General features: G+C 32.4%; 1 protein-coding gene across 12 annotated transcripts in view; it reads left to right on the top strand.

Moving 5' to 3' along the window:
- The window catches only part of LOC143065325 (ATP-dependent translocase ABCB1-like), a 65,818-nt gene that overhangs the window by 34,245 nt on the left and 3,756 nt on the right, over positions 1-27,817 (top strand). For 10 of the 12 annotated variants that reach the window (XM_076238843.1, XM_076238841.1, XM_076238838.1 and 7 more), the window contains 11 exons: positions 3,077-3,231; positions 3,905-4,066; positions 5,252-5,356; positions 6,620-6,697; positions 10,662-10,745; positions 11,642-12,087; positions 12,840-13,002; positions 13,327-13,524; positions 14,066-14,272; positions 14,928-15,074; positions 15,273-18,203. In XM_076238843.1, the coding sequence (XP_076094958.1) occupies positions 3,077-3,231; positions 3,905-4,066; positions 5,252-5,356; positions 6,620-6,697; positions 10,662-10,745; positions 11,642-12,087; positions 12,840-13,002; positions 13,327-13,524; positions 14,066-14,272; positions 14,928-15,074; positions 15,273-15,473 (1,946 nt within the window). In that variant the 3' untranslated portion in view covers positions 15,474-18,203. Of the gene's footprint in view, positions 1-3,076; positions 3,232-3,904; positions 4,067-5,251; positions 5,357-6,619; positions 6,698-10,661; positions 10,746-11,641; positions 12,088-12,839; positions 13,003-13,326; positions 13,525-14,065; positions 14,273-14,927; positions 15,075-15,272; positions 18,204-19,299; positions 19,384-22,140; positions 22,587-25,390; positions 25,554-26,260; positions 26,496-26,649; positions 26,857-27,374; positions 27,522-27,817 lie in introns of those variants that run through there. The other 2 variants (XM_076238833.1, XM_076238844.1) reach the window with 2 other exon arrangements.

Below are 27,817 nucleotides of genomic sequence, written 5' to 3'. Positions count from 1 at the left end.
TCATTATTGAGGTATCTAGTTTTAAAAAAATGTGTCCGGTGACCTGACCAACCAACCAAGATGGCCACCATGGCTAAAAATAGAAAATAGGGGTAAAATGTAGATTTTGGCTTATATCTCTGAAACCAAAGCATTTAGAGCAAATCTGACTTGGTGTAAAATTGTTTATCAGGTCAACATCTATCTGCTCTGAAATTTTCAGATGAATCGAAGAACCTGTTGTTAGGTTGCTTACCCTAAAAAGTAATTTAAAGGAAATTTTGCCGTTTTTGGTTATTATCTTGAATATTTTTATAGATAGAGGTAAACTGTGAACAGCAATAATGTTCAGCAAAGTAAGATCTACAAATAAGTCAACATTATCAAAATGGTCGACCCCTTAAGGAGTTATTGCCCTTTATAGTCAATTTTTAACAATTTTTCGTAAATTTTATTTATCTTTTACAAAAATCTTTTCCTCTGAAACTACTAAGGCAAATTTAACCAAACTTTTCCACAATCATCATTAGGGTATGTAGTTTATAAAATGTGTCTGTTGACCCGGCCAGCCAATCAACAATAGCAGCTATGGCTAAAAATAGAACATAGGGGTAAAATATAGATTTTGGCTTATAACTCTGAAACCAAAGCATTTAGAGCAAATCTGACAAAATTGTTTATCAAGTCATCATCTATCTGCCCTGAAATTTTCAGATGAATCGGACAACCCGTTGTTTGGTTGCTACCCCTTAATTGGTAATTTTAAGGAAATTTTGCCGGTTTTGGTTATTATCTTGAATATTATTATAGATAGAGATAAACTGTAAACAGCAATAATGTTCAGCAAAGTAAGATTTACAAATAAGTCGAATGACCAAAATGTTCAAACCTCTGAAACTACTAAGACAAAATGTAACCAAACTTGTCCACAATCATCATAAGAGTATCTAGTTTAAAAAATGTATCTGATGACCCTGCCCGCGAACCAAGATGGCAGACATGGCTAAAAATAGTACATAGGGTAAAATGCAGTTTTTGGTTTATATCTCTGAAACTGGAGCATTTAGAGCAAATCTGACTGGTGGCAAAAATGTTCATCAGATTTAGATATATCTGCTCTGAAATTTCAGACAAATCCTACAACCAGTTAGTAATTTTATGGAAATTTTGCAGTTTTTTGCTATTATCTTAGATATTATTATAGTATCTAATGATATCTTATATTATTGTATAGCAATATAATATTTCCCACAGAAAGTAACCAAAAGTTAGCGTGCAATAAATTCCAATATTGCACTAGTGCAATAAATCTTCAAAATTCATGACGTCATCAACGACAAAATCTTAGTTTAAACAATTTTTTACTTTCAAATATTATATTGCTATACAATAAAAGGGTTATTGCATGAATATTGGAGAATATTGTCCCTCGTAGAACATATATTGCACTCGCAAGCTCGTGCAATATAAAGTTCTACTCGGGACAATATTCCCCAATATTCATGCAATAACCCTATACTATAAATAATGATTTTAACCTTATTTTACATGATTTCCAAAGCATCAGTAAATACAGGTGAGCGACACAGGCTCTTTAGAGCCTCTAGATTTATAAAGGCAGTGTCACATGTTTGACCTATATACAGGGCATTGTTGAATGTTTGACCAATGTTGAGGGCAGTGTTATATGTTGGAACTTTGTCAAAGGCAGTGTCACTTACTTGCCCTTTATCCAGGACAGGGTCACTTACTTGCCCTTTATCAAGGATAGGGTCACTTAACTGATATCCAGGGTAGTGTCTCATAAGTTTTGTTAAACCAGAGCATTGTCACATATTTGAACTTTATTAAAAGCAGTGTCATATGTATGATATTTGTCCAGACCAGTGTCATATGTATGATATTTGTCCAGACCAGTGTCATATGTATGATATTTGCCCAGAGTTTGGGTCAAAAAGATCGTGAATTATGTAAAAATGACCGAAAAAGCCTTGAAAACTAAAATGTATATGACCGTTTCATGCTTTGCCCAACCGGACTTTTACCGGACATTATACAAATGACCGGAATATACGACCGTTTTGGAAGCCCTGGTCCAGACCAGTGTCATATGTACATCTACTCTATTCATAAATATAAACATTTTTTCTTTTCTTTTGACCGATAGATATTCTTTACCCATCAGTTTACAAGAAAAAGTATCTTGTGTAAAACACAGTTTGAATTTCTAAGGAAATATGACTTGATGATTATTAAATACTGTGCAAGTACTTTTATTCCTTGGTATCAATTTTCGTAGATTGAGCAAAAAAAACATGTATATGGATTTATGAATTCATGGATTTGAGTTTTCTGGAAAAAAAATTGAGTCAAGAATTTAAAGTCATTAGAAACAAAGATTCTTGAATCTAATTATTTGTTGTTTTATAATGATTTGTGGGACTTTGTTTTCATTTCATTCCTTGTTCGTCTTTCATTACTGTCTACCTTGACAAAATTTTTAATAAAATAATTGCTTATGTATATAAGCTGATTCATTTATGCTTACACATCTTCTTAAAGGATATTTTATATTATCGTTCATGAAAACAACCAAAATTTGGTACCCTATGAATAAAAGTATTTTCACAGCATATATTTCACATATTGATAATGCATATGCATTTTCCCATGTAATTGTATCCATATTTTTAATTTCATAAAAAAGTATTAAGAAACCTCTTCGAGAATGTTTTATATCCATAAGTTTTGTTTTACTGATATCTAAATTTGTAATTTTACCTTTTTAAGAAATAAAATATATTAACTAACATTAAGTTATAAATGTTAGCTGTTGTTTACATCTATCTTGTAGAAATAACATTTACTATCATAAGAAATTTTCCTGTTTGAAAGTAATGCTAAACTGCAGCAGTTTCCTTATTAATTTTTAAATGATAAAATATATAATTGTAAACACATACTATGACCTTGACCATGTGGCTTGTGTTTCGTTTTTGAATGCCATTTCAAGATTTTGATACCATATATAGCTTGTATGGTTTTAATATACTAACAGATACAAGATTTACAATAAGAAGAATATTTTGATTTTCAGAGGAAGAATTAATAAAGGAATACACAGAAGGAATTAAAGATACAGACAAGAAGAAATTACACCGTGGGATGTCTACTTTATCAGATGGCAAATCGGCAGCTCTAGAGAAACAAGAATCTGTGACCGATAAAAAGAAAAAGAAGAAAGGAAAGAAGGTTTGTGATGTACTCATGATCATAGTTTAGTAACCCATACAGTATAGTCAGTTATAAAAGGCCCAGAAATGACAAATGTAAACAAATTCAAAAAGATATCTAATGGCATAATTTATATGCAATTAATGAATGAAAAACGAATATTATAGCCTGTTATTAAAGATTTTAGTTATCAGGATCTGCGGTCATTATCTTTAATGAAGTGGACATTTGTTAAATTTCCTATTTTATTTCACATAATAACGAAGAAAATGTTCAAAAAGAATACTTTTTTCTCTCCTTTTGCAACTGAACAAACACTGCTAAATCATACCTTTTTAAAATCAATGACATCTGCTTCGGCACACACTATGGAATTGTTACCCTGATAATGTTGCATGATAAAATCAGAATGAACATTGGAGTGAGTTTTTGTTCCTATTAGAAGGTCTTACTATGACTTTAAGATGAAGAAAAGCGAGTAAAGTGTTATTCCTTTGCTTGTGATTTTTGCTGTGCATGTACTGATTTTGTTTCATGATCTTTTCTTTTCTATAACAAACAACAATCCATTAGAAACAAGTACTATTATTGGAAGACCAGAGAACATCAATAGTTGATATAACTTTGAAAGGAAAACATTAAATAATTTTATTCAGTCTTCTGACATATTATGTTTTATTTTTTTTTAAAGGGAGAAGAGGAAGAAAAGGAAAAGAAACCTGATGTAGGATTTGGTCGAATTATTCGTTATAATGCTCCTGAATGGCCGTATATTTTGGTTGGCTGTATTGCTGCATGTTTGAATGGTGGAGTTCAGCCAGCATTTGCTGTCATCTTTGCAGAATTAATCGGAGTAAGCATTGTTATAATACTTTTTACCATCAATTATAATATGATGATGTTTCTTCATTCAATTTTTTTGTCTGTTGTCTTTAGTGCAAAAGATTTAGGAACATCAAAGGCCTTGTTAAACCACAAACTTTAAAACCTGTATTTACTGCTTATCCAACAAAATATGTAGACTGTAATCAGCTACTACCACTGATATACAGATTCCTGACTATATTTAGGCACATGCAGAATGTGGCGGAGTTAAAGCATCATTCAGAGGATAATGGGGACAGCACAAAATAAGAATAAACTTTAAAATTCAGTTGGAAATGTCTTGACAAATCAGATTAGCATGAAGCAAAACATTTTGTGTGCATTCATGTCAAAATTGACTGTATGACCAATAATTATAACTTTGGGTCCGCTTTTTCTTTGTCTCAAAAAATAATTTCTGAAAGTAACTTACCAATTTAAACCAAACCTGTCCTGTTTCGTTGGGGAGACGTGGTTGTATATCAGAACAGATTAGCTAAAGTTTAAAGGAAGGCATTATCTCTTTGCTGCATGCTATGACCAGTGTCACACTACATTATTTCTTACAAAGCAGAATGATCTGTTTATCAAAGTATATTGTGAAAACATTGACCAATAACAATCAGTTATATCATATGATGACAGAGATCATTGACCAATAACAATCAGTTATATCATATGATGACAGAGATAAAACATTAACCAATAACAATCAGTTGTATCATATGATGACAGAGATAAAACATTAACCAATAACAATCAGTTATATCATATGATGACAGAGATCATTAACCAATAACAATCAGTTATATCATATGATGACAGAGATCATTAACCAATAACAATCAGTTATATCATATGATGACAGAGATCATTGACCAATAACAATCAGTTATATCATATGATGACAGAGATAAAACATTAACCAATAACAATCAGTTATATCATATGATGACAGAGATAAAACATTAACCAATAACAATCAGTTATATCATATGATGACAGAGATAAAACATTAACCAATAACAATCAGTTATATCATATGATGACAGAGATCATTGACCAATAACAATCAGTTATATCATATGATGACAGAGATCATAATGTCATTCAAAGTTTGGGTAGTATCTCATATTGATAAGATAATGTCAACATATCTTATTATTATTTTCAGGTTTTTGCAGAACAAGATCCAGACAAACAGGAAAAAGAAGTTCTAATGTATTGTTTGATATTACTTGGTATTGGTGTAGCAGGTTTCATAGGATTCTTTTTACAGGTAATTATACCTCAAATCTAGGCGTAGGGGGGCAGGGGGTCTATATTACATTCACCTTGTCCATCCATCTGTCTGTCTCTTATTTATCCATTTGTCCAACTTTTCTCACTTACCAAATAACAAAATGACTTCAAATTTAGTCAGCAGCTTAGTAATGATGAGTTGTAAAGTGTGAAGCATTTTCAATTCTGTCAGATAGCTAATTATTGGTTTTCTGAATTAACTTTAAAAAAAAAAATTCTTCACACTTTTCTCAAGTACCACAATTCAGAAAGACTTCATATTTAGTTTGCAGTGTTTTGGTAAAAATTAATTGTAACATGATATGACTGTTTGAAGAGAAGTAGGATTATGACTAGCAAGAGAATGCATGCAATCTTGTTCATCTTATCCCAGTATTTTTATGCCCTGCCGTAGTTATGGTTGGGGCATTATCATAGTTTATCCTTGTTTAACAGTATCACTCGAAATTGGTTTGGGTTGTCTACCTTTAGTTTGCCTCAACCAAATGAAACTTATACACAACTTATCACCACAAAAAAATCACTTTTAAACAGGAAAAACGACAATAAACATACTTTTTAACCTACAATATGAAATCAAACAGACCTAGAGAAATCCAATTGCATGTGGAGGCAATATTTTTATATTTATATGTGAATCAAATCAGTCAACCAAATGATTTATCCTTGTTTCACTTTCAATGTTGACATTTTCCCCCCTTTTAATAGCTGAATACATGCATTTAAGCGAAGGGGTTAAAATAAAGGTCACATGAAACAGTTTCAATGTGGTTAAAGTATCAATGTTTCTTATCTTAGTTTGACAAAATTGAACCAAAATGGCTGCTAAAAGCAAATTATTATTTCTCTATATCACTTTCACTAATGATTGGACCAAAAGAAAATCATATTTTCGTTATATCTCATAGCTAATGCCCCTTTAAAACCATCTACTGACAGATTTTTGATTGATCAGTGAACCATTTCAGAAATTCAACTTCTTTCCATCTTAAAATATTGCTTATTATCGAATTTGTGATTAACGATTTCTTTTCTGCTAATGACATCAAAATGAATTCATATTATAATGTGTATAATCTGAAAAATAAAAATCTTTTTAGACACAGTCTTTTACGATTATGGAAGAGTCAGATTCCGTTTAACAAAAAAATCATCCGTTAGGGTTTATAGAATGTAATACTTATTTTTAGAATTTTCTATTCGTTTTAATATCATGTAAAAAAATGATTTTTTTTTTCAGGGTGCCATGTTTGGTAGATCTGGAGAAAACTTGACCATGAGAATCAGAAAAAATACATTCAGGGCAATGATTAGACAGGTATGTGTATAACTGTGTTATCTTTTTTATATAATTTATGCATTTACTAACTAGATGGGTATTCTTGACATACAAAAGTATGCTTACACATGCTGATATTATAATAAATATACAAACGAATGCATGCATCCTTTCTTGGAATGAAACCTATCAGTAACAATCCCTTCTTGGAATGATACCGTTAGTAACAATCCCTTCTTGGAATGATACCGTTCGTAACAAGGCATGTCTATTTCTATGATAGGTATTGGTCTTGGTGTTAAAAAGCCATGTCTAGTACAATATCAGTTCAGAAAGACCCCTGATAGGTAACAGAAACCTTTACTTATCAATTCCTATTTGATTTGTTTTGAAGACCAAAATTCCAACCAAATTTATAATAATGTTCAGATATGTATGTTGAATTTTCTCAAAATGATAGCTAATGCTTAGACTAAGGAGTAGCTAGTTAGATCAAGCTTTTTGTTATACGACCGCAAAATTTGAAAAATTTTTCGTCGTATATTGCTATCACGTTGGCGTCGGCGTCGGCGTCGGCGTCGGCGTCGTCGTCGTCGTCGTCGTCCGGCGTCCGAATACTTTTAGTTTTCGCACTCTAACTTTAGTAAAAGTGAATGGAAATCTATGAAATTTTAACACAAGGTTTATGACCACAAAAGGAAGGTTGGTATTGATTTTGGGAGTTTTGGTCCCAACATTTTAGGAATTAGGGGCCAAAAAGGGCCCAAATAAGCATTTTCTTGGTTTTCGCACTATAACTTTAGTTTAAGTTAATAGAAATCTATGAAATTTTGACACAAGGTTTATGACCACAAAAGAACGGTTGGGATTGATTTTGGGAGTTTAGGTTTCAACAGTTTAGGAATTAGGGGCCAAAAAGGGCCCAAATAAGCATTATTCTTGGTTTTCGCACAATAACTTTAGTTTAAGTAAATAGAAATCAATGAAATTTAAACACAATGTTAATGAGTACAAAAGGAAGGTTGGTATTGATTTTGGGAGTTTAGATCCCAACAGTTTAGGAATTAGGGGACAAAAAGGGACCCAAATAAGCATTTTTCTTGGTTTTCGCACCATAACGTTAGTATAAGTAAATAGAAATCTATGAAATTTAAAGACAAGGTTTATGACCATAAAAGGAAGGTTGGTATTGATTTTGGGAGTTTTGGTCCCAACAGAATAAGGGGCCCAAAGGGTCCAAAATTAAACTTTGTTTGATTTCATCAAAATTGAATAATTGGGGTTCTTTGATATGCCGAATCTAACTGTCATGACTGTGTATGTAGATTCTTAACTTTTGGTCCCGTTTTCAAATTGGTCTACATTAAGGTCCAAAGGGTCCAAAATTAAACTTAGTTTGATTTTGACAAAAAATGAATCAGTTAGGTTCTTTGATATGCTGAATCTAAAAATGTACTTAGATTCTTGATTATTGGTCCAGTTTTCAAGTTGGTCCAAATCAGGGTCCAAAATTAAACTTTGTTTGATTTCATCAAAAATTGAATAAATGGGGTTCTTTGATATACCAAATCTAACTGTGTATGTAGATTCTTCATTTTTGGTCCTGTTTTCAAATTGGTCTACACTAAAGTCCAAAGGGTCCAAAATTAAACTTAGTCTGATTTCAACAAAAATTGAAATCTTGGGGTTCTTTGATATGCTGAATCCAAAAATGTACTTAGATTTTTTATTATGGGCCCAGTTTTCAAGTTGGTCAAAATCAGGATCTAAAATTATTATATTAAGTATTGTGCAATAGCAAGTCTTTTCAATTGCACAGTATTGCGCAATGGCAAGAAATATCTAATTGCACAATATTGTGAAATAGCAAATTTTTTTTTAATTAGAGTTATCTTTCTTTGTCCAGAATAGTAAGCAAGAAATATCTAATTGCAAAATATTGTGCAATAGCAAGATTTTTTTTTAATTGGAGTTATCTTTCTTTGTCCAGAATCAACTTAAATCTTTGTTATATACAATATACAATGTATATTCACTTTTTACTACCAACTGATAAATTATAATAAATAACATTCAGTGATAACAAGCAGTTTTTTTTACATCTTAATATTTTATGATGTATTTAAATGAGTAGTTATTGTTGCAAACTCCATTAGAAATTTTAATTGAGATTAGTTTTGGAATAAGGGAAAGGGGGATGTGATTAAAAAAATTGGGTTCAATTTTTCTCATTTGAAATTTCATAAATAAAAAAGAAAATTTCTTCAAACATTTTTATGCTCCACCTACGATAGTAGAGGGGCATTATGTTTTCTGGTCTGTGCGTCCGTCCGTCCGTCTGTCTGTTCGTTCGTCCGTCCGTTCGTCCGTCCGTCTGTCCCGCTTCAGGTTAAAGTTTTTGGTCAAGGTAGTTTTTGATGAAGTTTAATTCCAATCGACTTCAAACTTAGTACACATGTCCCCTATGATATGATCTTTCTAATTTTAATGCCAAATTAGAGTTTTTACCCCAATTTCACGGTCCACTGAACATGGAAAATGATAGTGCGAGTGGGGCATTCGTGTACTGAGGACACATTCTTGTTTTGAGAGGATTAATATTCAACAGCATAGTGAATTGCTCTAAGAGAAAACAAAAATTTTAAGTTCATTAGAACACATTCATTCTGTGTCAGAAACCTATGCTGTGTCAACTATTTAATCACAATCCAAATTTAGAGCTGAATCCAGCTTGAATGTTGTGTCCATACTTGCCCCAACCGTTCAGGGTTCAACCTCTGCGGTCGTATAAAGCTACGCCCTGCGGAGCATCTGGTTTGTTTTGCTTTTAAATATTCCTACCCATTGTTTTGCTGTTGTCATGGAGAGCATGTACAGTAATGGAATTTATGTGTTATTGGGACATAAAACATCACTTCAAGTTTGTCAAATCCATACGACGGAATCTGTACCATTTATGTAGCTACGTTTACACAAACTAAAGGGCACGCTTACTTTTAAAATTGTTTAAATGTAAATCAGAGAAGATTTTGTTTGTCATCAAAATGATGATAATAGCCAAGATGGTTATCTTTGGAATCCGTATTGTACGAGTACATTTGTTCATCTGGATCGTATTTAAATTTTGATTTGATGTGGAACCGAACAACCTTACTTGAGTTATGGCATGTTTCTATTAAATGGATACATTTTAGAGGTAAGGCTGGTTTGCATATTTAGACATGGCAATCTTTGTAGCTTTCAATCCTTGCATGTACAAATCAATCTCTGTTTTTAAACAGTTGATTCCTTGATAATGCATATTAAGTGATGTCTATTCACACCTTTACGTTATATCAATCTCTATAAACTTATCACTTCTTTGACATGCAGGATTCTCATTGACATAGTTAATAAAGCACTGCTTTTATATATTAATCACAAATTTTGTCTTGTTTGCATGTTTTTATACTTAATACTAATGTACATTTCAATGATGAATTTAGAAAATGTATGTTGATTGTGGCCAGATCATACATTCATTTAGTGTAGCAAGTTTTAATTCTGTTCTGTATACACTTGCACTCATGGGAACATTTTTGTTCATTATTTATAATTCAAAATACATGGGTATGAGTTGTGTTTAGTACAAATTTTCACAGATCCCAGTGATATTTATTGGCTTTACATTCCCAATATTTTTCATTGAAGATAATTCTGTGAACCAGATAAATTCAGGCTAGAGTTACAAAATGTTGATGTTTTATCTGAATGTAGGATCTGAAAAGGTCTTTTCAATTGGCCAGATAGGAAGATCTATATTTCTGCTGTCCAATAATTTCTTCTGTCATACATGTATCTTGCTTTGCTATAATATACATATTTCAATCATCTGTTTTCATTAATCTTACTGCTAAGTTTGAGATATATGGGGAGGATGTTAATTTGTAAAATCATCCAAAATTAAGTAGTTGTTATGAAGTAGTCTTGACGCATGTTTTATGCACCAAATTATATATTTCAGGATATATCCTGGTATGATGATCATAAGAATTCTACAGGAGCTCTAACTACAAGACTGGCAGTTGATGCTTCTCAAGTACAAGGGGTATGTATTGGAAGAAAGTGCAAATATAGGAGATATATTTTGATTTTTGTTTACTGTAAATTCAGAATTAACCCTTACTATGCGGTACCCGTCATATGACGTGCGTACCCAGACCACCGTTATTTGACTCCAATGGTGTTCCATACTTTTAGGAGTCAGCTTTATGACACTTATTTCAAAAGTTATGCATGTTCTGTCAACCTGAGGCTATCTATAGTCATGTTTCTCAAGTATAAATTGCATTTTGAGCACAAATACGGACTTAGAAAATTGAAATTAGATGAAACTTGGTTTTCTGGAGGGTAGGGCTTCCCTGCTGTGTCTTACACAGAAAGTTCAGAGGCCTTAAACTTGCAAAAATAGTGCAAACTCGCAAGCATATAACTACTGATTGTAATTATTATTGAAATACGCATAGGAAACGACTACTTCTGGTTTCAGGTCCATTTCTAGTCAAAAATTGGAAAAATCCTGAAATTCAGTATTTTTGGTCCAAATGACCTTCTATAGACTGCTGAACCAAGATCACATTCACTCCCACCTAACAACTGTTGGTGTCAATTTGTGAACTGGGGTCCACTCTACATGCAGGCTACAGGTAGATACCTTTACCAGCATCCCATGGTCTTTGGGGTCAAGATAAAGGACAAAAAATCGTCAAAATTGTCGCTTTTTGCACCTAATGACCAACTTTGGGGCAAATATTTCCTGTCACAAATATATAAGAGGTAGGTATTTTTCAGTTTTGTACTGCTCTCCCAGATACAAGTGACAAATTTCTATCATTACTTTGCACTCAGTTTATTATGGAATCATTTATATTCAAGTACTTATTTTTTTAAACTGTGTTTACAAAACAAATGTAGAATGCTTAAATAGTATTTCTTATTTTATAGGCTGCTGGTGCCAGATTGGGGAGCTTGGTACAAAACATTGCTAACATGGGAACAGCACTGGTTATTTCCTTTATCTATGGATGGCAACTTACTCTTGTTATCATTGCATTCTTGCCTGCCATTGCTGTGGGTGGAGCTTTACAGATGAAAATATTAAATGGTGTTGCTGGGCAAAATAAAGAAGCATTGGAGGAAGCAGGCAAAATTGCTACGGAGGGTGTTGAAAATATACGGACAGTAGCATCATTGACAAGGGAAGACAGGATACACGATATATATCTTGAAAGTCTAAGGGGACCATATAAGGCTGCTCTTAAGAAAGCACATGTTGCAGGATTTGCTTTCTCCTTCTCTCAATCTGTAATCTTCTTTGCCTATGCTGGAGCTTTCTTTTTTGGAGCGTACATGATCAAAGAAAGGGAAATGGACTTTGTTGATGTTTTTAAGTAAGTTTAATTTGAAAGTACCCTCTGCATGTAAGTGTGTTTCAGCTAACTCAGTAGCTGTAAAAGTAAGAAGATATGGTATGATTGCCAATGAGACAACTCTTCACAAGAGACCAAATGACACAGAAATTTACAACTATATGTCACCATATGGCCTTCAACAATGAACAAGGCATACCCCCATACTAAGCTTTAAAAGACCTGGAAATGACAAATGTAAAACAATTCAATCAAGAAAACTAATGGCCTAATTTATGTTAAAAATCATTGGGGAAAAAATTATATTAGAATAACTATTAATACAGTGTTTCAATCAGTGATATGTCACCATATGGCCTTCAACAATGAACAAAGCATACCCCCATACTCAGCTTTAAAAGACCTGCAAATGACAAATGTAAAACAATTCAATCAAGAAAACTAATGGCCTAATTTATGGTAAAATCATTTGGGAAAAAATTATATTAGAATAACTATTAATACAGTGTTTCAATCAGTGATATGTCACCATATGGCCTTCAACAATGAACAAAGCATACCCCCCATACTCAGCTTTAAAAGACCTGGAAATGACAAATGTAAAACAATTCAATCAAGAAAACTAATGGCCTAATTTATGTTAAAAATCATTGGGGAAAAAATTATATTAGAATAACTATTAATACAGTGTTTCAATCAGTGTGATTGAAGTAGTATTTATTAATAATTATTTGATATTCAATTGATTTAAAGCTTATTATGTTTCTTTTTAGGGTATTTTCTGCCATTGTGTTTGGAGCTATGGCTTTAGGACAGGCCAGTGCATTTGCACCAGATGCAGCTAAAGCCCAGGCCTCATCAGAAGTTATCTTCCCTTTGTTGGATACAACACCAACCATTGATGCTGAGTCTGATAAAGGAGAGAAACCACATGCTGTATGTATATAGACATACATAAGAATTAAAAATTTGATATTATACCTCAACTCCTAAGGAGTGGGGGCTATACTGTATTATATTTTTTTTAGCAACAAAGCTGCTTATTTCCTAGTTTTACAAAAAAGTGAAAGCTTCCCTAAATAAATGTGCTGTTACCAAGGGCAGCACTGTTTCCAACAATTTGTAAAAGTTTGTGTGTAGATCCATGTTAAGGGAAATCCTTTTTTCTTTACCAGACAAGGCTTAATTTATACTTAGTCTTTATCTTCTTCCTCCTGCAGGAGTATATACTTATTGACTAATGAAAATGATAAATTTCAGGAAACAGTAACCAGTACTGTCACATTTAGAGACTGCAAGTTCAGGTACCCTACTCGACCAGATGTTGAGGTCCTACAGGGATTGACATTGACGGTAGATCCAGGACAGACACTGGCATTAGTGGGGACCAGTGGATGTGGAAAGTCAACTACAGTTGCCCTGATTGAAAGATTTTATGACGTAGAGGCAGGATCTGTGGTGAGTAAGATTTTATGAAATAGATGCATGATCGGCAAGATTTTATGATGAAGTGGCAACTTCCTGATTTCTAAAATCTTATATTGTCCAACACATGATATACATGGAAGTTTTCATCTCATTTTCTAGGGTACCTAACATAAAAGCTTCATGAAATTGTTGTCAGTCTTCATGTTATAATGCTATACTGTGTAATGCGTTTTGGCAACTTCCTGTTTGCTGAGTACTTATATTTTCCAGCACATCATTACCAATCATAAAATTTTCGTAGTGTTTTCTCATTTTCTAGGGACTGCTAATAAGAGGTTCCTTAAATATGTTATCTGGCTTCATGTAAATATGTCCTTCATTTTCAGATTTTTCATGTTTTCCTACCAATTTTATAGGCGTCTTCATAGCAAAACATGTAAGTGAAAGCTATGACCCAATTTTTTGTTTACAGTTTAGATACCTTCTTGGATAAAATAAAGATTTGACTAGTGACTAAGAAAATTAAATTACATGTGTAAAGACATATCATTTGTTTTTTTCTTATTTTCAGTTGCTTGATAAGTATAACGTGAAAGATCTGAATGTACCATGGTTACGATCTCAGATCGGAATTGTATCCCAGGAACCCATATTATTTGACTGTAGTATCAGAGACAATATTGCTTATGGTGACAACAGCCGAACACCAAGTATGGACGAGATAATCAAAGCTGCTAGGAACGCTAACATTCATGAATTTATATCATCTTTACCAGATGTAAGTAACAGATACTTTGACTTGTGAGGGATGTAGGATTAGATAAATAAATTTCTAGGATTCTGACATTCATGAACTCAAATCTTCTATACCAGATGCAAGTAATTGTCATTTTTTTTGCAATGGTTGAAGGTTAGATCAACTTTCAACAAATTTTGAAGATAACTGTATTGTATTATAAGCATGGCCTTTGTAAAAACACAGATTTTACTGTTGCAAATTAAGTTTACCTAACTACGCATAGCAGAGCTAGGTAAAATGAAATTTGCATCAGTAAAATCCAAGTTTTAAAAAAAATGGTGGTTTTCTTAGTAACAGACTGGTGGAATCTACCCCTTCAAAATATTTGTGGACATTAGAAAATTATCCTTACATTATAATTATTTAATAACCAGCCTTTGGTTATCTGCATAATGGGTGGGGATGAATAGTTATACAGTTAATATTAAAAAAGAAAGAAATAGGGTTTATAATTATGTCATTCCAACAACACATGTAAATCAGCCTTACTTTGGCAAGGGAAAAGGAAGTTAATAAAGACAACTATGTAAACATATCTACTAGACTCAAAACAAAAGGGTTGAGATGAAGATATTAACAAATAAATAGAAGCAATTATTGAAGAAGAAAGTCAATTATATTTTTATTCTTACAGGGTTATGACACTAATGTTGGTGACAAGGGGACACAACTGAGTGGTGGACAGAAACAACGTGTAGCTATTGCCAGAGCTTTGTTACGTAATCCAAGGATCTTGCTCTTAGATGAGGCTACATCTGCTCTAGATACAGAAAGTGAAAAGGTATGATAAATACAATAATCTTAAATATTAAAATGCTGCTGAGTTCTCTGCAAATAGAGACATGAAATGAGAATATTATTCCTAGATATTTAATTCAAGATGACTTCTAGAATCCAAACTATCTTAAATGATTAATACATTTAAAGATGCAGGGCCAGAGAATGTTGAAAATGTAATTATAATTTGTTTTATTTGCAGATTGTACAAGAAGCTTTAGACAAGGCCAGAGCGGGCAGAACATGTATTGTTATTGCCCATAGATTATCAACCATACAGAATGCTGACAAGATTTGTGTGATTAAACATGGTACTGTCAGTGAAGAAGGAAAACACAATGATCTTATGGCCAAACAGGGAATTTATTACAAGTTGAATATGGCACAGAAACGACAGAAATAAACCTTCTTACTTTATCCCTCATTTGTGAAAATTTGTGATTATATTTAACTAAAAAGGAAACATTTTCCTTATTCTTACATTGTAATGATTGTAATGTAATATAGTGATCAAACTAGGAGCTGTGAAGTATAAAATGAAAGTTGAAGGTTTTTTTTGTAGTTTATCATGTGAAAGAGAAGTTAATAGATGGTTAATAAGTGCTGTGTATTGTAAGTGCTAACCAAGGTTTATATTTCTTCAATCAAATCTTTCAAAAGGCAAAACAAACATAAAAATATATGGTTCTGTATGAATTAGTTGTATTTCAGCATTTCTACCTCAGATCAACAGATTTTCATGTCATAGAAACAGAATTTGTTAATTTATTCCCATTTTAAATAAAAGCTACCTGAATTTATATGGTAGACACTTAGATACCCACCCATAGAATTAAACTGTTATATCAGGATGGACACAATAACAGATACCCACCCATAGATGAACAACATTGATACACTTTTATTGTGAGAGAACTTGACATTATAAACATTCCTTTGATTTAGTGCTTGTTGTTACAGAACAAACTCTGTATATTTTGTTGACTAATATTTATGTTATAATCAAAAGAAATCCACATTGTTTTTGTATGTTAACTGTTAGATTTCATATAAAACCGGTATAAGTTATGTGATAGTTATCTAATGTATTAGTTTTCAACTTGTTTTTTAGCAATCTGAATTTTCTGGAATCTCAAAAAATCAAAAAATAACTAATTTTACAAGTTTAGTTATTTCATAGTTATAAAATAGAAGTTTTTATGCTGGGGTTACTCACTACACTTTTACATTCAGCACTTGCCTTCTTTTCAAAGTCTAAAATACATTTTAAAGACCAAACCAGTTAACAACATTCATTGTATTCATTATTTGTTGTTTTCATAAGGACTTTACATACTTATATATTTATTCCAGAAAACTTTAATTGCTACATGTAGGTTTTATTGAGGGCTATGGAATCTCAATCTTATTTGACTTTCTATATTTGGTATTGTTTACGTTTTAGTATATATACTTATATCATGACATACATATATCTACGTTATCTAACGGGTTTAGTTTTACACATTTATGTTTTTTATTAGTGTAGATTGTATATTCCTTTTTCTCGTATACAGTACCTGATTCAAGGTAGTACTAGAGTATATTTTTTAGTTGGTAACCTTCAATAGACTGAGCTTTATTTACCTGAATTATTAAATCTAAATTATAGCATTTTTATTGCTTCATTTGGTGGTAATAATTTTTTGATTTTGTTCAAAATTGTTTTATAAAAATATTTGTATAATTATAGATAATCGTTGATCATCTCAACGAGATTGATTTTCTCAAAGCAATTGAGTTGAGATGACCAATGATAATCTATTTAATTTCATTAGCAATGCCACATGCCTCCTTAGTTTCTAGCAATAATTTTCCATCTCAAACGAGTAGCATGATATGAAAAATTATCAGAAAAAAAGATCCAAGGAAAAAATGCACAAAACAGTGATAATGGGAGATAATTTTTTTAACTTTGATAAAAAAAATCTTTTATAAAATTCCATCTTTCTTGTTATTATAAAAAGAACAATTACATCATTGGTTTTGTTTTCTGAGAGATTTTCTGCCTCATTTAATGGAAAAAGCATCTTTATTGTTAGGATTATTTGGTTCTTATTTGTAAAATTACTATGATTTTTTTCATGTTAAATTCAAATAAAAGAATAGTTTTCACAAAACAGTGAACCCCGTCATATGTTTTTCATATTTTTTTGAGAATAGGGGATATAAACATTGTTGAAGAAAATAAAAAAAAATGTATATATTTGTTTCTACTACCATATTACTTTAAACATTACAGAATTTACATTGAACATATCATACATCATATCAAGGTTATTTTACTATTGACTTTTAAATGGAAAAATGTGTTAATCTTTTCAGAGCTTTCAGATTATGGTTTATTATATCTACCCAAAAAGTAACAACAAGACATAAAATAAATATCAGTTTGGACAGATACACTTTTAATCTAATGGAGGTTACACGAGATGAAATGTGCCTGAAAATAGGAAACATTGTAAATATCCGGGAACAGCTCATCCTAATGTCATAATGTTTAATTTTCTATTGTACTTTTAAAATCATTGTTTTATTGTCATCATAATATGATGTGTTTAACCAACATTTTGCATAGCGATGTTATCAATGAAATTCTATGCTTGTCTAACTCGAGGTTGGAAAAAAAAAGTAAACTATATATTCCATCTTATGGATCAAGATTGAACGTGAAAGTTATTATGTTAAAAAGACCATTGAATTATTAGTTTTAGGACATCACTAGGATGTACATAATTTGAATGAATCTGAAGAGGCTTTTTTCATGTTTGAAGCTGGTTTTATATTTTAATTTCAAAGATAATTTATTTCAAAAGTTTTGTCTTTAATTTTATTTAGTGTTGTTTGTGTGCAGTAATTTGAAAAAACAGCTTTTATCAAACAATCTCAGACACTTAACCTCTCTATTGTGTTTTATTGATTTTATTGTACACAGAAGTATTTTGAAAGATTAACAGGGTATATATTTGACAATCTTGTGACCAGTGTCTGACCTGCCCAGGGACAATGATTGTGTGCTATAATGACCAGTTTGTATATTATATAATGAGAGCATATTTTAAATGTGGCTTTTTAAATAAATGTATTAATTGTTTGATGTGTATTTGTTTTATTCCAAAGTCTTGTTATCCGACAATAAGTTTAATCAATGATAGTGTTCCGTTTGATAATTTAGTAAGAGGTATGTAGAGGTACTTCTGGTTTGTTGATTTTATTATTATTTGAACTTTGTTATTTGAACTTTGTGTCAGGAGGTGCTGTTTGAAAAGTAAGAGCCAGGCAAATATGGATAAGCTAAATCCAGATAACAAAACAAAAAACCAATTACAATATTAAAAACTAAGGTTGGTTATTAATTTAAAGGTACTGTAAATGTATCATTATTTGTGGAACATTTCCAAAGATATGGTGGGTACAGGTGAATCACTAATTAAAATGTGCAGCAAAAAACAAGTTTAGCAGGCTTGTATGCTGGATTAGGTAAAACTACCAAATCAAATATCAATGGAAAACCAACTTTTTCTTAATCCAGGAAATGAAATAAAAAACCCACAGGATTAAAATTGTATGAGATATATTTTGATATGTGAAAAAAAGGTAATACTATATTGATACAATCTAGTGCTTTATTCTATCTTGGTCAACATTTTGTGTGAATTCTTAAGCCAAAGATGTTCTGGAAGACTTATTTTATCAAAGTTTTTATTATTTCTCATCCTGATCTTCCTCAGAGGTCTGATTATGACAAAATAAAACCTCCATGCCCTTCTATACATAACTTAGAGAGTAGACAAAATGTCTCTGTGATAATCCAAGCATTATCAATATTATTAGTTATTTCTGTTGAAAAAGACTATCTAACTGGATATTTAACAATCCTCTATACACATTTACCATTTTCTAAAAAGGTGTGGGAAGCTAAAAGGTATGCAATAAAGATTTCATTAACTTAAGAATAACATGGATATTCCAGTGTAGCAGTTGATAAAGGATTTGATTCAAACATATTTTCTGCTGAATAGAGTTTTCACCTCTCTTAAAATATGGGTTGCAATTAATCCCATACAAACTTTTGAGTACAGCTCAATTTAATATTTCACCTTGATTCAAAGTTTTTGTCAACATCACTCTGAGAATATCAAGTGTTTGTGATGTGAGGTCAGTATTAATATATAAACAATACATTTCAGGATATATCTTGGTTTGATGATCATAAAAATGGAACAGGTGCTCTGACTACTCGCTTGGCAACAGATGCTTCACAAGTACAAGGGGTATGTATTCTAATTTTTAATTGAAGGGCGAGGTAAGTCTGTTATGGCATAAGTATAGAAGTGATCAGAAGTACATGTATTAAGACATGGCTAAAAATAGAACATAGGTAAAGTGCAAGTTTGTTTATTATTTTGGAAACCGTTGTAACTAGAAAAAATCTGACCTGGCAAAAATGTTCATAATATAAACTCCACCAATTGTCCTTTTAAGATAACTGTCATAAAACTTATGAATAAAAAGAGATATTTTAAATCACTAAAATTAACAGCAAGGCAAAATCTACTAACAAGTCAAATTTTGCTGACATAGGAAGTAGAAATTCACTCGGAATGATTGCTCTTGAATGAGGATTTTCTTTACCCTATTTTGTGTTTTGAGCAAAAACTAAAGAAGATGGACAGAAACTAAACAAACTAAAAGATCAGCCCTGGCTCTTTAGAACCTTAAGTTTAGTATACACATAGACCAAGGTTAGAGACACTGGCTCTTTAGAACCTTTAGTTTAGTATACACATAGACCAAGGTTAGAGACACTGGCTCTTTAGAACCTTTAGTTTAGTATACACATGGACCAATGTTAGAGACACTGGCTCTTTAGAACCTTAAGTTTAGTATACACATAGACCAAGGTTAGAGACACTGGCTCTTTAGAACCTTTAGTTTAGTATACACATAGACCAAGGTTAGAGACACTGGCTCTTTAGAACCTCTAGTTTAGTATACACATAGACCAGGGTTAGAGACACTGGCTCTTTAGAACCTTTAGTTTAGTATACACATAGATCAAGGTTAGAGACACTGGCTCTTTAGAACTTTAAGTTTAGTATACACATAGACCAAGGTTAGAGACACTGGCTCTTTAGAATCTTTAGTTTAGTATACACATAGACCAATGTTAGAGACACTGGCTCTTTAGAACCTTTAGTTTAGTATACACATAGACCAAGATTAGAGACACTGGCTCTTTAGAACCTCTAGTTTAGTATACACATAGACCAATGTTAGAGACACTGGCTCTTTAGAACCTTTAGTTTAGTATACACATAGACCAAGATTAGAGACACTGGCTCTTTAGAACCTCTAGTTTAGTATACACATGGACCAATGTTAGAGACACTGGCTCTTTAGAACCTTTAGTTTAGTATACACATAGACCAATGTTAGAGACACTGGCTCTTTAGAACCTCTAGTTTAGTATACACATAGACCAATGTTAGAGACACTGGCTCTTTAGAACCTCTAGTTTAGTATACACATACACCAATGTTAGAGATACTGGCTCTTTAGAATCTTTAGTTTAGTATACACATGGACCAATGTTAGAGACACTGGCTCTTTAGAACCTTTAGTTTAGTATACACATAGACCAATGTTAGAGACACTGGCTCTTTAGAACCTCTAGTTTAGTATACACATAGACCAATGTTAGAGACACTGGCTCTTTAGAACCTTTAGTTTAGTATACACATAGACCAAGATTAGAGACACTGGCTCTTTAGAATCTTTAGTTTAGTATACACATAGACCAATGTTAAAGACACTGGCTCTTTAGAACCTTTAGTTTAGTATACACATAGACCAGGGTTAGAGACACTGGCTCTTTAGAATCTTTAGTTTAGTAAACACATAGACCAATGTTAGAGATACTGGCTCTTTAGAACCTTTAGTTTTGTATACACATAGACCAAGGTTAGAGACACTGGCTCTTTAGAACCTTTAGTTTAGTATACACATAGACCAAGATTAGAGACACTGGCTCTTTAGAACCTTTAGTTACGTATACACATAGACCAATGTTAGAGACACTGGCTCTTTAGAACCTCTAGTTTAGTATACACATAGACCAAGGTTAGAGACACTGGCTCTTTAGAACCTCGAGTTTAGTATACACAAAGACCAGGGTTAGAGACACTGGCTCTTTAGAACCTTTAGTTTAGTATACACATATACCAAGGTTAGAGACACTGCCTCTTTAGAACCTTTAGTTTAGATCTCATTAAGGGCATACCATACAGTTTTGAGCCCGTATTTAAAGCTTGATGAAAATTTCCGTATAGGTTATTTTTTGCCTGATTAAATCAAATATTTAATAAAAAATATACCTTCATGTGCTACTTTTTGGGTTAAATAAGGTTGAAATTTTGTATATTTGCTCAAAATTCAGATTTGTGGCCGTATTTTTCCTTTGGAAAGAAAGACATCATTACTTTTTTTGTTTTTTGTTAAATAATTTCTGTATTTTATAGGTTTATACGTTTTTTTAATAAGAAATAACTCATATTTATCAAATAGTCATGAATTGAGAAAAAAACGTCATTGTTTGCTGTATATTTATCAAAATTAAAAAAAAAAAATCCACTATAATTTAGTTTTATAAAATTTGGTCCACATAATTTCCCTGCAAAATGAAAAAAAATGTCGTTTTAAAAAATAGGGGTCCATGCACTTGTTTTCAAATTAAATCAGTTTGAATGATAATAATGAGTCGAAAAATGCATCTCTTCTCGATATGTCACAGTTTGACGTTGCGAAAATAACATTTTACGTTAGGAATGTCATTACCTCCCCTGTAACTGAAATTTATACACAGAAATTAACATTGGTTAACAACTATTGCCTTAATTTATATGATGATATTGTTTCTAGAAAATGGAAATTAGTTATTACATTTGTATATCTTGCTATGTGACTAATACTGATATATTGGTTTAAAGGAAATAAAAAACTGATTTTTATCTTGCTTGTTCATGTTTCAGGCTGCTGGTGCCAGGCTTGGTAGTTTGGTACAGAATGTTGCCAACATGGGAACAGCTATTGTGATTGCCTTTATCTATGGATGGCAACTTACTCTTGTTATCTTTGCTTTCTTGCCATTTATTGCCATTGGGGGGGCATTGGAAATGAAAATTCTTCAAGGAGTTGCTGGTCAAAACAAAGAAGCTTTAGAAGGTGCAGGAAAAGTTGCAAATGAAGGAATTGAAAATATTCGCACTGTGGCTTCTTTAACTAAGGAAGATAAGATCCACCAGTTATACATAGAGAACTTAAGACCTCCTTATGTAGCAGCACTAAGAAAAGCACATATAGCTGGACTTGCATTCTCTTTCTCTCAGTCAGTTATCTTCTTTGCCTATGCTGCAGCTTTCTACTTTGGAGCTTATATGATCAAAGAGAGAGAGATGGACTTTACAGGTGTTTTCAAGTAAGTTGTAAGATTGGCTATATAAAGGGAGATCTGTTTTTTAGCTCACCTGTCCCCAAGGGACAAGTGAGCTTATGCCATCACTTGGCGTCCGTCGTCGTCCGTCGTCTGTCGTCGTCTGTCGTCGTAAACTATTTCATGAATCTTCTCCTCTGAAACTACTGGGCCAAATACTTTCAAACTTTAACTGAATGTTCCTTAGGGTATCTAATTTATAAATTGTATCCGAAGTTTTGATCTATCAACAAACATGGTCGCCATTGCTAAAAATAGAACATAGGGGTCAAATGCAGTTTTTGGCTTATAACTCAAAAACCAAAGCATTTAGAGCAAATCTGACATGGTGTTATATTGTTTATCAGGTCAAGATCTATCTGCCCTGAAATTTTCAGATGAATCAGACAACCCGTTGTTGGGTTGCTGCCCCTGAATTGGTAATTTTAAGGAAATTTTGCTGTTTTTGGTTAATATCTTGAATATTATTATAGATAGAGATAAACTGTAAACAGGAATAATGTTCAGCAAAGTCAGATTTACAAATAAGTCAACATGACGGAAATGGTCAGTTGACCCCTTTAGGAGTTATTGCCCTTTATAGTCAATTTTTAACCATTTTTCGTAAATCTTAGTAATCTTTTACAAAAATCTTCTCCTCTAAAACTACTGGGCCAAATACTTCCAAACTTTAATTGAATGTTCCTTAGGGTATATAGTTTGTAAATTGTATCCGAAGTTATGATCTATCAACAAACATGGTCGCCATTGCTAAAAATAGAACATAGGGGTCAAATGCAGTTTTTGGCTTATAACTCAAAAACCAAAGCATTTAGAGCAAATCTGACATGGGATAATATTGTTTATCAGGTCAAGATCTATCTGCCCTGAAATTTTCAGATGAATCAGACAACCTGTTGTTGGGTTGCTGCCCCTGAATTGGTAATTTTAAGGAAATTTTGCTGTTTTTGGTTATTATCTTGAATATGATTATAGATAGAGATAAACTGTAAACAGGAATAATGTTCAGCAAAGTAAGATTTACAAATAAGTCAACATGACGGAAATGGTCAGTTGACCCCTTTAGGAGTTATTGCCCTTTATAGTCAATTTTTAACCATTTTTCGTAAATCTTAGTAATCTTTTACAAAATCTTCTCCTCTGAAACTACTGGGCCAAATACTTCCAAACTTTAACTGAATGTTCCTTAGGGTATCTAGTTTGTAAATTGTATCCGAAGTTGTGATCTATCAACAAACATGGTCGCCATTGCTAAAAATAGAACATAGGGGTCAAATGCAGTTTTTGGCTTATAACTCAAAAACCAAAGCATTTAGAGCAAATCTGACATGGGATAATATTGTTTATCAGGTCAAGATATATCTGCCCTGAAATTTTCAGATGAATCAGACAACCTGTTGTTGGGTTACTGCCCCTGAATTGGTAATTTTAAAGGAATTTTGCTGTTTTTGGTTATTATCTTGAATATTATTATAGATAGAGATAAACTGTAAACAGCAATAATGTTCAGCAAAGTAAGATTTACAAATAAGTCAACATGACGGAAATGGTCAGTTGACCCCTTTAGGAGTTATTGCCCTTTATAGTCAATTTTTAACCATTTTTTGTAAATCTTAGTAATCTTTTACAAAAATCTTCTCCTCTGAAACTACTGGGCCAAATACTTCCAAACTTTAACTGAATGTTCCTTAGGGTATCTAGTTTGTAAATTGTATCCGAAGTTATGATCTATCAACAAACATGGTCGCCATTGCTAAAAATAGAACATAGGGGTCAAATGCAGTTTTTGGCTTATAACTCAAAAACCAAAGCATTTAGAGCAAATCTGACGTTGGGTAATATTGTTTATCAGGTCAAGATCTATCTGCCCTGAAATTTTCAGATGAATCAGACAACCTGTTGTTGGGTTGCTGCCCCTGAATTGATAATTTTAAGGAAATTTTGCTGTTTTTGTTTATTATCTTGAATATAATTATAGATAGAAATAAACTGTAAACAGCAATAATGTTCAGCAAAGTAAGATCTTCAATTAAGTCAATTTGATTAAAATTGTCAATTGACCCCTTAAGGAGTTATTGCCCTTTAAAGACTTTTTTCACAATTTGTTCATCATGTTGACTTACTTTAAAAAATCTTCTCCTTTGAAACTGCTGTATCAATTTCAGCCAAACTCAGGCTAAATGAGTTTCAGAGTATCTAGTATAAATTTTAAATTTTATTTCCTTGTATGTCAAGAAACATAGCTCCTATGGCTAGAATAGAACATAGGAGAAAATGATTATTTTTTTTGGCTTTTGAAGAAAATAGGACGATCCAAAAAACATTTAAATAAATTGAAAAGCCAAAATAATCATTGATGAGAGATTTAACCAAAAGAATTAAGGTGAGCGATTCAGGCTCTTGAGAGCCTCTTGTTTCACTTAAAAAACTAAAATAACACTAATATTGAACTCAGACGAAAATTTCTAACGTAAATTCCTTAATCAAATGGCAAAGTTAATACTCAAACACATTAACATACACACTGATTATTGAAGATAAAACACACAACTAAGGGTAGGTATTGATTTGTTATCCAATTGTTAACTCTGTCAAAGAAGACATTACAAGATCCACTTCATTTGCTAAGATTGATGGTCAAATAAAAAAAAGTAAACAGATATGGTATGATTGCCATTAATACAAAATGCAGCAGAAATAGTCAAGCATGTGATAAATTCAAACGAACCATATAACTTATAATATGTATAAGTGTATTGTAAAATTAAAGTCATTATGTTTCATTTTAGGGTTTTTTCTGCCATTGTGTTTGGAGCTATGGCTTTAGGACAGGCCAGTGCATTTGCACCAGATGCAGCTAAAGCCCAGGCCTCATCAGAAGTTATCTTCCCTTTATTGGATTCAACACCTGTCATTGATGCTGAATCTGAAAATGGAGAGAAACCACATGAGGTAGGTGAATTAGAATTAGGAAAGTTCTGCAGTAAGGAAATCACTTTATTATCTTGTTACTAAAAAGTAACGCAATTTGTTTTTCTAAAACTAAGCATTTATCAACTGTGCAATGACTTGAAAAAAGCTTTGACTTGATCTTATTTTTAGATCCAGATTTGAAATTATCATGTTATGCTGGAAAAGAGCAGTTTGCTGTCAATCTGACAGCATCTTGGTTTAATATTTTTTGCATTTATAGCTAGAGACTTAGAATATTAACTAAATATTTTTATCATGACAAGTGACAGACAAAGTTAGCGTTTGATCCTGTCTAATGACTTTTTGCAATGCTCTCAAAATGCTTGGTATTTTATGGTGCTTTGCCAAGTACATCACAAATAGTAAGAAGGGGCTTAAAGTCAGAATAATTTTTCCTGCAAAGAAGATTTGTCCTGTCAACTAAACTTTTATTTTGCGAGTTAGGATTGGCAGATCCAGGGGTTGGGGGGTGGGTGGTTTCGGGGGTTGGATCCCCCTTTTTTTGGACGATCAATGCATTTGAATGGGAGCATATAGTTGGAGCCCCCTTTTTAAAATGACTGGATCCGCCCCTGGTTAGTATGTTTAAAATCTAACTCAGTGTCTTGTTCTGTGTCTGTCTAGTATTTAACAAAGGACAATATTTGGACACAACCCTTAGTAATACATGTATTCCTTGATTTTAGTCTACAGTAACCAGTAAAGTGACATTCACTGACTGTAAGTTCCGTTACCCCACTCGTCCAGATATTGAGGTTCTGCAGGGGCTCACCTTAACTGTACAGCCAGGACAGACCCTAGCATTAGTGGGGACCAGTGGATGTGGAAAGTCAACCACAGTTGCCCTGATAGAAAGATTTTATGATGTAGAGGCAGGATCTGTGGTGAGTAAGATTTTATGATGTAGAGGCAGGATCTGTGGTGAGTATAAATATTAATCAATGTAAATTGTTGTTGCATCAATTATTTAATTAAAGATAAACTATTCATTTAGGCACAAATAAAAGATAAAAAAAATCTCAAAACAGGTTTGATAGAGTTTCTCTTAATTATAACTAAACTATTTCTTTGACAGCAACTAGACAGATATAATGTGAAAGATCTAAATGTACCATGGTTACGATCCCAGATAGGAATTGTATCCCAGGAACCCATATTGTTTGACTGTAGTATCAGAGACAATATTGCTTATGGTGACAACAGTAGAACACCAAGTATGGACGAGATAATCAAAGCTGCTAGGGACGCTAACATTCATGAATTTATATCATCTTTACCAGATGTAAGTAATTGTGTCTTATGGTTGAGTGTAAAATAAGAGTCTGAATACTGCTTAGAAGGCTAAAATTGATGAAGTATGTGAGATTTAAGGTCAGATAAAATTAACAACAATAAACGCCAGACATATTGGATTGAGTGGTATCATGCCAGATAATAAAATTGCAAGGGACTCATATCTGTGAAATTTAGTTTCTTTACCAGCAGTAATTTACTGCACTTCATATCATCCTTACATATCAGGTTAGCTCTAAATGGGAAGGGGGATGCAATTAATATTGGGAGAAGGCAAAGCTTACATTTTTGAATTGTTAAAGTGAATTTAGATAATTTTATGTTAAAAAAATGAAAAGATCAAAAGATCAAAAGCTCAGGTTTGAAGCAATGAGTAGTATCTACACAAATATGATTACAAGGATATATACCAACTATTGTTCACAATGGATCTCACTACAAGGATATATAACAACTATTGGTCACAATGGATCTCACAATTCTATGTAAGTCAATTCATTCTTACAGGGCTATGACACTAATGTTGGTGACAAGGGAACACAACTGAGTGGTGGACAGAAACAACGTGTAGCTATTGCCAGAGCCTTGTTACGTAACCCCAGGATCTTACTCTTAGATGAGGCTACATCTGCTCTAGATACAGAAAGTGAAAAGGTATTTTGATTTGACTACCTCTAATGGCCAACAATCAGAAACTAATAAAATACACATACTGTGGATACATTAATATTGGTTGGGTACTAATTGTCGTGGATTTCGTGGGTTCATATGGACCACAAATTTATATCTTCAACCAACTACAAATTTATATGTTCTACTAACTACAAATTTTCTAAAGGAATGAACCCAGAGTTTGCCAAAACCACAACATAAAATATCCAAGCATTTTTCCTCAAACCATGAAAATTGTTACACATGAAAATAAAGAATCCACGGTACATAACTATTTA

The sequence above is a fragment of the Mytilus galloprovincialis genome, chromosome 2 (assembly GCF_965363235.1).
Source record: "Mytilus galloprovincialis chromosome 2, xbMytGall1.hap1.1, whole genome shotgun sequence".
In the NCBI taxonomy this organism is placed as follows: Eukaryota; Metazoa; Mollusca; class Bivalvia; order Mytilida; family Mytilidae; genus Mytilus; species Mytilus galloprovincialis.
This window is presented reverse-complemented; position numbering and strand designations above follow the sequence as displayed.